Source organism: Suncus etruscus, chromosome 4 (genome assembly GCF_024139225.1).
Source record: "Suncus etruscus isolate mSunEtr1 chromosome 4, mSunEtr1.pri.cur, whole genome shotgun sequence".
In the NCBI taxonomy this organism is placed as follows: Eukaryota; Metazoa; Chordata; class Mammalia; order Eulipotyphla; family Soricidae; genus Suncus; species Suncus etruscus.
This window is the reverse complement of record NC_064851.1, coordinates 79,586,103-79,603,453: the sequence shown is the minus strand read 5'-3', so window position 1 is coordinate 79,603,453 and position 17,351 is coordinate 79,586,103. Positions and strand designations below refer to the sequence as shown.

At 35.7% G+C, this 17,351-nt stretch overlaps 1 protein-coding gene across 1 annotated transcript in view; it reads left to right on the top strand.

Annotated features, from left to right (window-relative positions):
• The first annotated feature begins 1,986 nt into the window (after positions 1-1,986).
• AK9 (adenylate kinase 9) overlaps positions 1,987-17,351 on the top strand; it is a 190,930-nt gene continuing 175,565 nt past the window's right edge. Inside the window, 5 exon segments of the mRNA XM_049772605.1 lie at positions 1,987-2,106; positions 4,475-4,538; positions 6,447-6,499; positions 6,594-6,690; positions 13,206-13,318. Coding sequence (XP_049628562.1) covers positions 1,987-2,106; positions 4,475-4,538; positions 6,447-6,499; positions 6,594-6,690; positions 13,206-13,318 — 447 coding nt within the window.

Genomic DNA, 17,351 nt, shown 5'->3' with positions numbered 1-17,351 from the left:
AAAACAGAATTAGATCTTTAGTTCCCCAAGCACAGAAATCCCTAAGCAGTGTCAGGAGTAAGCCCTCAGTATCAATGGGTGTGGCCCCGAAAAAGAAAAACAAAAGAAAAAAGAATTAGTACCATATTTTTCGCCATATAAAATGACTGGGCATATAAGATGACCCCCTACTTTTCCTGTTAAAATATAGGTTTGGGGCTGTCTCCTGCCATAATAGACTATGTCTCTTTTAACACATACCAAATGGAAATTAAAAAAACATAAGAGAAAAAGAGTATAACCCTCAAAGGTTAACAGTATATGTTTAATGAAGCTAGACTTTGGAGTGCCAACAATCATTTTACATTTGTCATTTGTAGTGAGTGACTGATTTTTTTTTCTCATTGTGATCTACATTGAGAGCAGGGAGAGGGGGCTCCTCCAAGTGCAGCTGGCTGGGGTGCAGTGATTAATAGGACAGCTAGAAGGAGACAAAGCACCTCCTCTGTGTTCCATGAAAGCTGAACAGAGGGATGCAGAGGTAAGAGGGGGGCGGATCACTCATCCCTGAAGCTGGAGTAAGTTTCAGCATGCTGTATACCAGCATATAAGATGACCCCAACTTTTAAGAAGTTTTTCATGAGTTAAAAAGTCATCTTATATGCTGGACTTTAAATTCTTTTTTTATTATTTTATTGTGATCAGAAATATGCCAGATGCTATTTTTTCTTTTTACATATAGAAATATTTTGAATATATGTAAATATTTACTATAAAATTAGTCCACAATTTTTTGAAAACAAAATATGGTCTTTATGTAAAAAACAGACTCCCAAATGACCTGAATTCTTTCTGAATTATAAACTCAGAAAAAGAGATTTCAAGTTTTAAACATAGTTTGCATAGTTTTTTGGGTTTTTTGTTTTCTTCTTTTATTTCTCTTTTTTCTTCCTTCCTTCTTTCCTTCCTTCCTCACTTCTTCCCACCTACCCTCCCTCCTTTCTTTTTTTCAACTACATCCAGCCACCTATACTGGGCTTACTGCTGGCCCTGGACTTAGGGATCATTCCTGGCAGTGCTGGGGATGGATCCATGATGGTCATAATATTAAGGCAAGCACTTTACCGCTCCAACACAGGACATAATCTTTAAAATAGTAGTTTTATCCTTAGAAATTTATTTAATGAGGTCAGAGAGATAGCATAGTAGGTAAGTTGTTTGCCTTGCATTCAGCCAAACTTGGTTTGATCCCTGACATCCAATATGGTCCCCTAAGCCTTGCCAGGAGTAATTTTTGAGCAAAAAGCCAGGAGTAACCCCTAGGCACTACCTGGTGTGACCCTAAAATAAAAACAAAAAAAATAAAGATATTTAGTTAATGACCAAAATAACAGACTCTAAATATAATTCTTAAGTGAATCCTGCTTACAGTTATTTATTTTTTAAATTTATAGAAGTAAAAATTGTGAAAACTACATTACATTTGGAGAGTTCTCTCCCAAGAATCAACTAGAACTTCCTAAATACAAAACTATAAGTGATTATATCTAAAATTACTTTTTATGACTGAACGTTGTTTTATATTGCTTCAGATTAAAATATAAACATACAATCATATCCATATATATGGGTATTTATATATGGGTAATCATATATATATATATACACCACATCTAATTTGGTCCTTAGTGAAAAATTAAGAAGTATATGCTTTTTATATGTGTATTTTCTCCAATTGTCTTCTTTAGCGAATTTGTTTTAGTATTGTATGTATACTGTAAATCTCTTGAATTTGTTTTTTGTTTGAAATTAACAGTCTTTACAAGTGTAATAGATGGTTTTAATTTGAGATTTTGGTGTATTTGAGTTATTAAAAATCAATGCATCTGGTAGCATGGATTATTTTCTAGACTTCATACAATAGTCTAGTTTTCCAATTCTGCCCATTGTGTTCCAACTAAAATGGGTGCTTTAATATTCTGACTCTTTCTTCTTATAGTGCTTTGTATGACGGCCATACACAAGATGAAAGAGGAGCACCCTTTCGTAGATATATTTAATGAAGATGATGCTGAGAAAAACTTTATGTTGTCGAAACCTGTTTGTTTTGCTGTATTTGGAAAACCAGTAAGTTATCTATAATAGTCATTATATAATCTTTTTATTTTAAAAGTCAGAATCTTATATTGTCATACAAGAAAGAAAATCAGTATATACTATTTTTGTGTCTGTTGTTTTTACTTTTTTCCTTTTATTTAAACACCATGATCACAATGTTGTTCATAATTGAGTTTCAGTCTTACAGTGTACACCACCCTTCACCCATGAACATTTCCCACCACCAATGTTCCATTTCCCTCCCCCCTTCCCCTGCCAGCCTCTGAGGTAGGCATTTAGTTCTCTCTCTCTTTCTTTCTTTCTTTCTTTCTTTCTTTCTTTCTTTCTTTCTTTCTTTCTTTCTTTCTTTCTTTCTTTCTTTCTTTCTTTCTTTCTTTCTTTCTTTCTTTCTTTCTTTCTTTCTCTCTCTTTCTCTCTCTCTTTCTTTTCTTTCTTTTTCTTTCTTTCTTTCTTTCTTTCTTTCTTTCTTTCTTTCTTTCTTTCTTTCTTTCTTTCTTTCTTTCTTTCTTTCTTTCTTTCTTTCTTTCTTTCTTTCTTTCTTTTTCTTTCTTTCTTTCTCTCTCTCTTCCTCCCCATTCTCCCTTCTCCCTTTTCCCCCCCTCTACTTTTAGTTTTTTCTCTTTAGACACCGTTGTTTTCACTATTATTAATGGAGGGATACCATGCATATCACCTTATCTCCATCAAATACCCAGTTATAGTCCAGAGTGATCAGTTTCAGCTATTATTGTGCTAATAATACCCATATACAATAAAGAGGAGGGTCAGGAGGACCAGTCCATTGTAGGAAACTTGTCACAAATAGTGGAGCAGTGCTGTTAGGACAGAGAAGAGACTACTATGATGTTGTTCCTTTCTTTATATTTCTTAAAATATGAAATCTTATTAGTTGTAAGTTGATAACGTTCTCTCTCTTTTCACACTGTTAATGAAAAGAAGCCTCAATTGTACTTATCTTTACATTATTTTTGTTTTTGTTTGTTTTTTGTTTTGGGGTCACACCTGGCAGCGCTCAGGGGTTACTCCTGCCTCTATGCTCAGATATCGCTCCTGGCAGGCTCAGGGGACCATATAGGATGCTGGAATTTGAACCACCAACCTTCTGCATGCAAGGCAAATGCCTTACCTCCATGCTATCTCTCCATCCCTACCTTTAAATTTTTGTATCATAAGAAATTACCTCCAGAGCACTACATCATGTCCATCAATAGTATACATAACTCGTGATTTTTTTCCAGACACATTTGTGGCTTGAGAAGTATTTATCAAATTTGTTATGAGGCTCTCTGGGTATGTGAAGATTGGGCATCCATAATAGAGATAAACTAGTAGGTCCCTCTATGAAAATTTAAAGCCACAGAGAAGAAACTTGTCTCACCCAGTGTGATAGTGAACCTATGTAGAATCTCTCCTAGCAGGAAGAAACCAAATGTGGCTTTTGAAAGATCACTTGCCTTCCTATTCTCCACTAGTACAAACCTCTGAGATATTTTTAGTTACTGAGTTAGCTGGTTGTTATTAGTAGGTAACACGAACAAGTAGCTAAGACCTTCTCTAGGATGCAGAGGCTAAGAACTAAAATCCTTATTTGATTTAATTTAATATGGACCTTGGTACAGGTATAAGGAAATAGTTTCACTAACTTTTATTAATTTTCATTATTTTTCTGTGAAAAGTTGTGGTGTTTTAAAAATCAACAGTGAGAGAGGCTGAAGCAATAGAACAGTGATCAGGACATTTGCCATGCATGTGGCCCACCCACATGATCCTTGGCACCACAGATGGTCTCCCACACCTGGCATGAAAGATCCTTGAACACAGATCCAGGAGTAAACCCTGAGCACTGCTCAATGTGGCCCAAAGCATTAAGATAGAAATGGTACTTTGTTAAAGGAATATTTTATCTTTGCAATGTTCTGTTCAAAGATTCAAAGTAATGGAAAGTTTTGCTCTTGAAAGTTGCTAAATATAAATATAAATATGTCAAAGCATTCATGATTTTAAACTTTATGAAGGAAATAAAATCACAAATGTCAACATAACCACATAACCACAATAATTTGAGTTTGAAATTCAAAACTTGACAATCAAAAGAGAATGATACTTAGAATGTCATTGTGGAGAAACTTTCTGCTTAATCTCAAGGTAAAAGGAAACATTTCTTATTTAAATAACCTCATAAAATGTGGCAAATGTGACAGTTTGTAGAGTAAAATGAAGCTATGAATATATAGGTTCTACTCTTTATTTATTTTTTGAAAAATACTTGATAATATGTCTGTAATAATGATATGCAATACTCTTTTAAAATAAAATTATCCCTTTCACTAGTAAATAGTAGTTCTACTGAGTTTTAAATATCATCTTTCTTTTTAAGGGTGTTGGGAAGACAACATTGGCCCATCATATATCACATACATGGAAATGTATTCCTGTTGAAGGTAAATTTCACCTTTTCTCCCAAATATTTCATTATGAATTCTGCCAAATTTGCATGAAGTTGCAAAGAATTATATAGTAAATACCATCAAGATTCTATGATTTTTTTTGTATTTTTCTTTATCATGTCTCACTAACACAATATATATCATATAAAGCAACAAAAATGTTTTGCTCATCCATTAATCATAGTTTTGTTCACAGAATTTTGGATATCTATATAAAAAAGGCCTTTGATTACATTTTATTGTTTACATTCTCAAATTTCACAATTTAAGACTCTTCTGTATATGTGTATGTTCAATGTTTCCCTATAAAAGATAAGAGTGAACTTTCACAGCTGCCCATGACAGTATTTTTCAAGAACACAATTATCTTTAATTATAAACTTTATCCTTGTACTATCTATACATTGCTTTGTATTCTTTGCAGTGCATAAGGGTTGCTATATATAATGCGGTAATATCATTTATGCCCTAATAGAAAGGTAAGTAAAGAAATGAATTTGGGGGTGGGTGGGGCACAACTGATGCGCTCAGGGCACTCAGAAAGCATTCCTAGCAGGCATGGGGGACTATATGGGATACCAGGGATCGAACTGAATCAGTCTCGGGTTGGCTGCATTCAAAGCAAACAACCTACCTGCTGTGCTATCATTCCATCTCAGAAAGGAAAATATCTTGAGGGGGTATGTGGTTTGGGTCAGATCTTGCGGCGCTAAGTCCTTGCTCCTGGCGCTGAGCTCAGAAATCACTCCTTCTAGGCTTGAAGGACCATATGGGATGCAGGAAATCGAACGGGGGTCCCTCAGGGGTTGGACGCGTCCAAGGCAAATGCCCTACCGCTGTGCTATCTCTCTGGACCCCCAGAAATTAATTTTTAACAATGAAGATAAACAAATATAAAAATAACCTCATCAGTATTCAAAGAAATATATCTAAATTAATAATGATCTATATTTACATATCAAATTGAAAACAAAATCTAAAGTTTCTACAATCATTGTCAGTGACTGTTCAATGTTATATTAGTAAAACTATTATCTAATACAATTTTGGGAAGAATAATTTGGTAACATATAGAAAACACACAAATTATAATTATCTTTATCTGATAAAATTTTTACTTGTAGCACGCAATTAGGAATACAAGCTTTCTATATATTACTAGCTGCTAGAGATATAATTTGGCTTCTGGGCCATCCCCTATGTTGTGTGCTGTCATTTCTATCCCATGATATCTTCTAGCAAGGGATAAAATTTTCTTATTGGGGGCGGGGGAGTTAGGGAGGAGTTGGATGATACTGCGGTGCTCGGGATTGAACCTAGGTCAGCTGCATATAAGACAAGACAAGCACCGTAAACTCTGTTCCCAAATTTTTTCTCTTAGAAAGGAAAGAGGAACTCTAGAGAAAGCTCGAAGAGCTAGAATGAATGCTTTGCTTGCCAGAGAATTGAATTCACTACATGGTTTCCTAGTATTACTAGTGAGTAGTGAGTAGTGAGTAGGGTCATGGTCCCTAAGCATTGCCCTATGGTTCCCAAAACAAGCAACTAAAAAAAAAATCACTAGAATTTCACCTGGAGACCCAACTTTTTAAATGTTTATCTATGAATGTTGTACTTCATTACAATCTATAAAAAATGTATTAGCTCTGAGCATATTTCATGGTTATAAAAGGGACTATTCTATCCTCCCAGTCTTGCATAGGACATTTAGGAAACAGGCATTTAGAACATTAGCTTCCCGAAGAAGCTATGGAGTACCTTTTGCTACTGATTAGATTTAAATCAAGTATCTAAGTGTCCTTATTAACACAATATGTGTCCTCATTAACACAAAACACAAAAAATTCTTAATTTGGCAATTCTTATACCTGTTTGAACTAATATTTTGAATTCATATTCTAGTTTTAACAGTTTTGGAAGAAGCAATTGCATCTGATACTCCATCGGGAAACTTGGTAAATAAATCTATGTTTGATATACTTTTAAAAAGGCTCTGCTGTGCCATAGCTAAACAATGCAATCATAGACACTGTCTTTGCTTGTTCCCAGTTGCAAGCCATGTTAAACAGTGGACTCAGCATTCCAGATGAACTCATCATTAAGCTTCTGTTAGAGAAGCTCAACTCCCAGCAAGTGTCACACTTTGGTATGTTTATTTTTGTTTTAACATCAGCGACTCACTAAGCATCCTTAAAATTCATGCTTTACCAGATACATAAATAACTTGTGGGTTTTCTTTTTTAAAAAAAAAACCCTAGTATAGTATTCCAGTAGTCTTCATTTCCTTGAGTTGTTCAGATAATTTACTTCTTATTCTATTGAGTTATCCTTATTTTATAATAATATTATAATCTTACTGCACTATACTTCAGTGGCAATTTCCTCCAGACTGGTCCCTAGATTTTGTTTTATCCTAAACTTTTATGCCCCAATCTTGCTTGGCAGACTCAGTTTCAATGCCAGTATCTCAGGGTTTACTTCCATTGGCCATAGCCTATTCCCTTGTTTTGTTTATTGAAACTTTAAATATATGTAAGATCATTCAGTATTAACCTTTTCTTTCTGACTCAATATGCTTAATATGATAACTTCAAGTTTCATCAAAGCTATAGCAAATGCAGCTTTCATCTTTTCTTATAACTAAGTAGTACCTTATTGTGTGTATGTATACATGCATATATATCATAATTTCTTTATATAGTCATCTCTTTTTAGGCATTCAGTTATTCCCAGATCTTAGCTAATGTAAATTGCACTATAACACCATGAGTATACATGCATCATTTTAAATTAATGTTTTTCTGTTTTTAAGATAGATGCCAAGGAGCATTTTGGTATACTGCAATAAGATTGTAATATTATTATTAATAATATTTTTAAATAAGATTTGTTCTATTTGCATTTCCCTGATAGCCAATGAGACTGAACACTTTTTTCCATATGTCTTCATTGAGGACATGTCTGTTCAGTGCCTCTCCACATTTTTCAATGGTTTTTTTTGTTTTCTTTATTATTTACTTTTGTTCAGATAGACTTGTTTGTCTGTTTTTGCTTTTTGTTTCACACCTGGCAGTGTTCATGGTTTACTCCTGGTAAAAAATTAGAAGTGCATAGTGTACCATATGGGATGACAGGGATCAGACCAAGGTCAGCTGTAAGTACCCTCTCCTCTGTACAATTGCTCTGGTCCCTATTCCAGTAGTTTTACTTGCTTGTTTACTTGTTTTTGTTTGTTTGGGTTTTTTTTGCCAAATATAGTGGATATGCCCACTTTGTTCAGAGGTTAATCCTGGCTCTGTGGTCAGGAGTGACTCCTGATGGTACATGACAGTGATATGACTGACAGTGATAGTTGGAAATAATCACTCTGGATAAGAGTGATTATCCTAAGTGGGTGGTCTAAGAAAGTAAAATGATATACATGATGCTCACTTAATTGCAGTATTTCAAACCACAGTGCCTAAAAGGAGAAAGTGGGAAAAGAGAGAACAAGTGAAGAAAAATTTCTACCCTACAGAGACATTACCCATTTAGTAACAGTATCACAAACCACCGTGCCTAAAAGGAAAAAGAGTGAAAGAGTAAAGAAAAATGTCTGGCACAGAGGCAGGCAGGGGAGAGAACAGTGATGTGTGGGGAGGGAACTGGAGACATTGATGGTAGGAAGTGTGCATTGGTGAATGGATGGGTGAGAACATTGTATGACTAACATTCAATCATGAACAACATTATCTCACAGATATTCAGTTTAAAAAATAGAGACAAGAATGGCACAGAGGCAGGCAGAGGAGAAAGCAAGGAAGGAAGACAGGAGGGAAACTGGGGACATCAGTGGTGGGAATTGTGCATTGCTGATGTTAGAACATTGTGCGACTAAAACTCAATCATGAATAACTTTGTAACTGTGTATAATGTTGGTTTAATTAAATAACTTATTTATAAATAAAAATTTTAATAGAGTAATGTGGTTCTATCATAGAAATAATTCAACAGGACTAGTAATCATACAACCTGAAATGTGCAGCTGAAAATTTGTTTTTATTTATTTATTTATTTATTTTGAGAAAATGAAAACTATTTTTTTTAGCATTTAACTGAGAGCTACATGATCCTCTGGGGCACCCAGTATAATTCAAAGGGCCACAGGTGATAATTATTTAATGGAGGCCATGGCATGAGACCAAGAGGCCAGCATTGGGAAGGGAAAGAATATTTGAATAAGGCTAAAAAAGTGGTTTAGATGCTAAAGCTGAAGGTAGCCTAGGCTTGCATCTTTACTAGAAAGAGTTTTGGGTATAAAACCCCTTAGCAGCTGAGAATTTGTGTGAGTGGTCATAGAAACAGGCCTGAAGTGTCCATTATCCTACAATTAATTTAGGAGAAAGTTCTGGATTAAAAAACAATTGCGCCCGGAGAGATAGCACAGCGGCGTTTGCCTTGCAAGCAGCCGATCCAGGACCAAAGGTGGTCGGTTCGAATCCCGGTGTCCCATATGGTCCCCCGTGCCTGCCAGGAGCTATTTCTGAGCAGACAGCCAGGAGTAACCCCTGGGCACCGCCGGGTGTGGCCCAAAAACAAAAAACAAAAACAAAAAAATAAATAAAAAACAATTGCACTAACACTTTTCTTTGTTTGCTATTTCAAAGGGAAAGGTAGTTTTGTACAAAACTACAGCATTTAACAATGTAGGGGTGTTCATTTTTGAATTCTAGTACCACCTAGAGGAGAAATGAAATAACTGTCATCCACTGTTAACTAGCAGGAATCTTCCTATTTTTTAGTTTTCAAAGCACTTTTATTTCAGTATTGTGTTTAGAAATCATGTCCTTGTCAGTGAGAAAGAAATTTCTACCTTCATTATGTCGATAAAAATTTTCGGGGCCCGGAGAGATAGCACAGTGGCGTTTGCCTTGCAAGCAGCCGATCCAGGACCAAAGGTGGTTGGTTCAAATCCCGGTGTCCCATATGGTCCCCCGTGCCTGCCAGGAGCTATTTCTGAGCAGACAGCCAGGAATAACCCCTGAGCACTGCCGGGTGTGGCCCAAAAACCAAAAAAAAAAAAAAAAAAAAAAAAAAAATTTTCTCGTCTCAGCAGTTTTATTGTGCTAATAATTTGACCAATTTTGAGTAAAATGATATCCGTAAATCCAATCTTTTTTGACAAACTTTGTACAGATCTAACATATAAAGTAAAATTGTTATTTTAAATATGCAATTCAATAATTGAAGTACACTGCTGAGTTTCACAGACATCACTGTGATGCAATTTTAGAATGTCACTTTGCAGTCATTTTCAATTTTAGAGCTAGGCAGTCATCAATTAGTTTTCTATCTCATAGATTTGACTTTTCTAGACATTCCATAAAATAGAATATTAAATTTGTCTTTTTTGCATATGTCTTTTTTCATTTAATATAATTTTTATATTTTTTATTTTTTAAAATTACTTTATTTAAACACCATGGTTTAGAGGTTGTTCATAATAGAAGGTAATTTCTATTAAACTTATTTAGAAAGTTGTGAAAGGAGAAAGGGAGAAGTGTATATTCAAAAGAGAAAGCAGGCCTCTCCAGAATGGAAGTAGGCAAGCAAAGACATATAGAAAGAAGCAAGTGAGATATGTGCCCAACAAGAACATGGGCTTAAATAGCAAGCCACTGATTCATATCATATAGTTCACCTGTAAATGTATTTCAAGAAGATGCAAATTATTTTAAGTGAATTATCTCATTACCTTTTTCACAGCTGGAAAAAATATAAAAGAATATCCATCCACTAGTTTCCCTATGGTTAGAGTTTACTGTTTGCCTCAAAAACATTTTTTTTTTACTAGTTTTTGCTTTTTGACAAAAGATCCAGTGTGCAGAACACACCAAAATGAGTGTCATGCAAATAAAGGTCTGGGATAAGTTGGTTCCAAGCATGCATGTTTCAATGCATGTTCAAGTATATTGGATTTATTTAAAGAGCGTCCAACAGGATAAATGTCTTAGGTTATCACAACTATTCTACACGTTTCAAAGACAACTGTAAAAGCAAGCCATTAAGCTAAGTTGTAAGCTAGGGATTATAGCAAGGCAAGAGTCATGAATTTAGCTCGGATAAACCAAAAACCAAGATCCCAGAGATCCTTGTCTTTTGAAGGTAAGTACTTAGGACTGATTATGGAGGGTGTCCAGCACAGGATTAGCAGAAATTAAGTGTCAGCAAAAGCTTAGGAGAATTGTATATGTACCTGAGAAAGCTAATACGATTTTGGTCTCTTTTGAGACTGGCTGATCTAGTTAAAAATAAAAAAATAAAACATTGTGATCAGAACACTCTTAAGTAAAGATTTTAAGGTAAGGTCAGTGAGATAATTAAAGAACTTGAGCACATTCCTGGCATTCTCACAGCCCAACATCAATCCCCAGCATTGCATGGTCCCCTTCCTTAAAAAAAATTACAGAAACCATGTTGAAGGGTTTTTTTTTTGTCTTTAATGGACAAATAATAACCACCTTTTGTTATAGTTATTCTTTTTTTAAAAAACTTTATATTTTATTGATTGATTGGTTGGTTGGTGGGTTGATTGGTTTCTTGGCCACATCCAGCAGTGCTCAGAGGTTCCTCCTGGCTCTGCACTCAGAAATAGGCCCTGGCAGGCTAGTGGCCCATATGGGATGCCAGGAATTGAACGGGGTACCTCCTGGGTCAGCTGCATGTAATGCAAATGCCCTACCGATGTGCTATCTCTCTGCCTCTTGATATAGTTATTCTCTGAATTATATGGAAACACAATTTCCAAACTTTTAAATCCTCTTGCACTTGTAAGAATTATTTGAGATTTCAAGAGTTTTTCTCACATGGATTACAATGGAATACTATGCAACCGTCAGGAGAGATGAAGTTATAAAATTTTCCTATACATGGATGATCATGGGAACTATTATGCTGAGTGAAATAAGTCAGAGGGACAGAAACACAGAATAGTCTCACTCATTTGTGTAATTTAAGAAAATAAGATATTGGGGTCAAAGAGATAGCACAGCAGAAGGGCATTTGTGTTACATGGAGCCAGTCCAATACAGATGGTGGTTCAAATCCCAACATCCCATATGGTCCCCTGAGCCTATCAGGAGCAACTTCTAAGCAAAGAGCCAGGAAGAACACCGCCAGGTATGACCTAAAATAAAATAATAATAATAATAATAATAATATTGTACATGCTTATATGTTTTGAGAGTACAATGTTACCACATCACATCAAATATCAGAAGTGCCAATATCTCTCTTCAATAGTCCACCAAAACCTTAGGATCTCTCCCCGCAAGTAATTTCAATTTAGTGGTTAGTCTACAGATCTATTTTCATTGGACATTGATTGTTCCCTTGCTTTGTTTCTTTATACTCCACATAAGAATGAGATTATTTAATATTTGTCTTTCTCCTTTTGACTTATTTTACCTCATATGAACTCCTCAAATTCCACTGATGAAGCAGCAACTATAACACAGTGGTAGGGCATTTGCCTTGTACATGGCCGACCCAGGAAAGATCTGGGTTTGATCCCCGGCATCCCATGTGGTCCCCCAAGCAAGGAGCAATTTCTGAGTGCATATCCAGGAGTAACCCCTGAGTGTCACTGGGTGTGGCCCCCCAAAAGATTTAATCTTTTTATATACATGAATTGTATTCCATTGTTTATATATGCATCTGTTATTGCATTAGGCTTTTTCCTCCCCAGATCATAGTTATTATAAATAGTGTTATAATGAAGTAAATGTGTGTATATCTTTATTTGGGGGGCACACCCAGTGACGGTCAGGGGTTACTCCTGGTTATGCACACAGAAATCTCTCCTGGCTTAGGGGACCATATGGGACGCTGGGATCGAACCGCGGTCCATCCTAGGCTAGTGCTTGCAAGGCAGACACCTTACCACTTCACACCACCACTCTGGCTCTGGCCCCATCTTTTTAAATTTGTATTTCTGTGTTCTTTAGATGGTAGATAGATGTAAAATTGATGAATCATACAGTAGTCCTAGTTTGAGTCTTTTTTCAAAAGTTCTTCTTATGATTTTCTTTTATTTATGGCCCAATGATGGCAGTGCTGTCTGGTCGCAGAAATGCTGGGGTCGTCAGGGCTACTACACCTGCTGGCACAGAGAGAATGGGATCATGCATTGTCAGGGACTGAAACCAGGACATATAGATGTCAGGCATACACTCCAACCCTCTGACCTATCTCCATGGGCCCAGATAATCTTTTGTTACATGAGACTAAACAATTATTAGCATGGATATTTTTTTGGAAAACGTATTATTCATAGTCATATTTCATGTTGTAGTAACAACTATTAAAATATTTGATCTGATTATAAGCCCTATATTAGTATTCATCAAAAGCTAGACTTGTCTTTTGGTTTTGGGTTTGGGTCCACACCCTGTGACACTCAGGGGTTACTCCTGGCTATGTGCTCAGAAATTGCTCCTGGCTTGGGGGGGGGGGGCATATGGGATGTAGGTGGATCGAACTGTGGTTCGTTCCAGACTAGCCCGGGCAAGCCAGATGCCCTATTGCTTGCGCCACTGCTCTGGCCCCAACAACTAGACATATTAAAAGTAATAATAAAGCCTTGCTCACATATTTGAAAAGCTTCTATATTTTACACTACAGGTTATATAATAACTGACATACCATCACCTTCAGAGGATACCTTAACTATTTCACAGCAGATAGACTTCATTAAAAACTTAAAATTGAAACCTGATATTATAATTAATATTAAGGTAAGATTATTGTTTTTTGTATAGTTACTTGTATATTATTTTTGATAATATTTAAAAATTTTAAATTGAAAATAATATTGAATATAATAATGAATAATATAATATATTATTATATTATTTTATTTTATTATATTATTATAATATATAATAATATACAATTGAAAAGAATAATGTATGCATAGTGTTAGAGACTAAATCATACTTTTCCAAGTCTTTGTATTTTTGTACTAATTGTTCCAGACATAATTCCTTCTTGCCTCTTCACCAAGATTAATCATAATCACACTTCAAAGGTAAGTTCAGAGATTGAGAAATTAGCTCAAAGGACTTGAGTACATACTTTGTATAGGAGAGGCTTGGGTTTGACACCCAGCACTGCATTTTGTCTTATCTTCCCCTCCTACTCTTCTTTCATCCCTCCTCCCTCCCCTCTCATCCCTGTTCCTTCGCTCCTGTTTCTTGTCTTCCCTTTTCCTCTCCACTTTTTTCCTCTCCCCTCCCCTCCTCTCTGGCCTCTCTTTGTTTTTTGTTGTTGTTGTTGTTTTTTTCTGTCACATCTCACTATACTATACTTATCCATTTCAACTTAGACCCTGGCCTTATTTGAATGAAGTACCATGTCTTGCTTATATAAACTTCAAGTAGAACAATATATGGCACTTTGCAGCTACATGATAAGGTTCTCCCTTAAAGAAAAAAAAAGTGAATGAAGGAACATAAAAATGTTAACAAATACTACTAGATTAAGAGTGAAAGCCATGGGGCAGGAGAGATAGCATGGAGGTAAGACATTTGCCTTTCATGCAGAAGGTCATTGGTTTAAATCCCGGCATCCCTTATGGTCCTTGTGCCTGCCAGGAGCGATTTCTGAGCATGGAGCCAGAAGTAACCCCTGAGCACTGCTGGGTGTGACCCAAAAAACAAAACAAACAAACAACAAAAAAAAGCCAGTTATTTCTGCATCACCATTTTAACAATTTAGACTTTATAAATCACATTTAGCAACCTTGATTTCCTTTTTTCAAAGAGGATAATAAATAGGTGCCTCTTGGGATGTAATAAGAACTCAGTTAAGGTGATACTATTATTTGGATCCAAATAAATGATAAGTTCCCCTGAGCATAGCATATATGTATGTATACTATATATATAAAAAATATAAATATATATGTGTGTATACAATATATATGTGTATGTGTATACTATATATATATATCTTAAGATCTTGCCTGATTCCCCAAAGAGTTTGAGAGCTGTCAGGAATCATGATGTCAGAATTCAATTAAAATACCTCTGAGGATGTGTTTATGCATAATGATGAAAAGATCTCAAACAACTGAGCCCAAATCTACAGTCTAAGCCATGGAAAAATAGAGATTGTACAGGAATTTAAGTCCTAGTGGAACAAGAACAAAAAGCTACAATCATGGGATCCCAAGTGCTTACTAAATTCAGAGCATAAATTTTGCTCTACATTTGATAAATTAAAATAGAAAGAAAATTGGGCTGAAGAGTGTAACACAGAGTTTAAGTTGCTTGTTAAAATTTCCTGTATCACATATGGTCTCTTAAATACTGCTACACATCACAGAGCCAGAGCACAGAGCCAGGAGTAAGCCCTGAACACAACTGGTATGCCCCAAAGTCTAAATATATGGATGACCATTTGTGTAAAATTTATATTGGTCATGAAAAGACAAAGTATTTCTCAGGAAAAACAAAATTCCCACTAACAATGTGAGAAATTTTTAGCATGTATCTTAATATAATGTAAAAAATGAAATCTAACATTTTCATGTAGAAAACTTCACATGGAAAATGAGGTCCTGAATCCCACTGGTACTACATGTGATAGTGGATGTCCACAGTGGTTTATATGAACAGAATGTAACCAGAGAGCAGAATGTGAGACAGAACACAGTATGAAATTTATTCTCAGAAGGTTTAATATTATTGAAAAAATGAAGCCTGAAATTTTTAGAGCAGAAGTTCTTAGTCTGATCCCATTAATCCTTAAGTCTCCATGAATCTCCTGAATCATTTGCAAATTTTTATGCATAAGCTAATTTTCTGAAATTAGCATAAGCTAATTTTCTGAAACAAATGTGTATTGTTTAAGTCATATCCTAAAGTGATCTTTATCCTTAAGTTATGGTTAAGGAAGAGTCAGTGGTCTACTACAGCAGTGGTTCAGAGCACTGTCTGAGAGTCAAGTGCATCAGCAGCATTCAGAAACTTGTTGGAATCACACATTCTCAGGCCCTACCACAGAAATACTAGTCAAACTATTAGTCAACATAGATAGCTTCAAAATTCTGTCTACGTTGAAAACGCTTATGTCTCTGATGCCCACTGATATTTAAATACTACTGATCTGAAGCATGTTTTCAACCCCACCCTCACTTTTTATCTTCTACAAGTAAAAACAAAATACAACTGAAAGCAATTGTCTTTATAGGGGAACCCAGAATAGGTATTCTGAGTGGCTAAGATAAAAAATCTATGCTTTCAAAATTACCAGAATGGCTGAAACCTTTTCCTGTGAAAAATGAGGTCACTAAAATAAAAATATTATCTCAATAAATAATCATACCATACCATCTCAACATAGAAGGTGGTCTTAATAAATCAGAAAATACTTGGGTGGTGTGGGGACCTATCCCCATATATGGTTCTCTGAACCCTACGAGGGTACACTTAGAGAGAAGGGAAGGGAAGAAAAAGGAAAGGAAGGGGAAAGGGGAGAAGAGGAGTAAAAAGAGAAGGAGAGGAATGGAAAGGGAAAAGGAGGGGAAGAGAATGGATAAGGGAAAGACAAAGGGGGAGAAAGAAGTTCTAAAAAGCTTCCTGCTTTATTTCTCTTAAATGTGGTATATGATCTGTCAGCATCAAAATCTGAGAATGACGCTAACAGCTATCATAAGGATACAAAGGCAAGCAATGATCTCTCTGTCTGGTTCACTAAACATATGACATCCTTATACTTTGGGGAATCACTACCATAGAATACCAGTAACAGATTTTTGTTCCCTGAAATATATTCAGAGCATGAGGCACACACATTCCTGAATCCTAATTGTCATTAATACTGTGCCCCAAATGTGGGCTGTGCATCCACAGGCCAAGTTCCAAGTTTGCATGCTTGCTCATAAGAGAGTCAGATGAGAACATATTATCATATTGGTTTCTTTTAAGTCAGCTTATTTCTCTTCCAGAATCAGTTTAAGATTTTATTGAAAGATGTCACATGTGAAAGCATTATGAAACAAAATTACTACAAGCTTTGGTTTGGCTTTTTTTTTAACTTTATACTCTGCTTTTTCTACTACAACATGAAAAGTTTACACTGCTATTTTGTGATACCTGTCCCTCAACCCCAATTGCTATGATAGTGAAAACTATGTATGATTTTTCTGTATTGAAAATACCGTATTTTCCGGCATATAAGATGACTGGGCGTATAAGACGACCCCCTAATTTTGCAGTTGAAACAGGTTTAGGCCTATATTCGCTGTATCAGACAGAAAGTTCCTGTGCTGCAACTGTACCACAGTGAGCCAATCACAACAAGCAAAGGTTCAAAGGTTATTCTGTAATAGACTTCCTCTCTGACTCTGGCCAATCCGAGCAGGCCTTTTACAGTGTAGATGCGGGTCCAGAACATTGTCTAATTTGCATGCATCAAAAGGCTGCTAGGATTGACTGAGTTAGAGAGGCGTTTCAAGCAGCCTTGCAGTGATTGGTGCAGGATCGAGTTGGAAAATTCATTTTGTGGCAATATTCAGACAATTTTCCTTTAGCGGCATATTGAAACATTTTTTGGGATATGCTCCACGTTTAAGATGACCCCCGATTTTCGGTTGACTTTTTTTTTGTTTCAAAAGTCGTCTTATACGCCGGAAAATATGGTAGGTTTCAATTCATTCATTACTTTCTATTTAGGCTTTTGAAATTAGCCTTTCAGAATTTTCTTGTGTACCTGTGGAGATTATTTGTTGTTGTCCTCTTTAGTTCTTTCATCCCTCTGTTATTA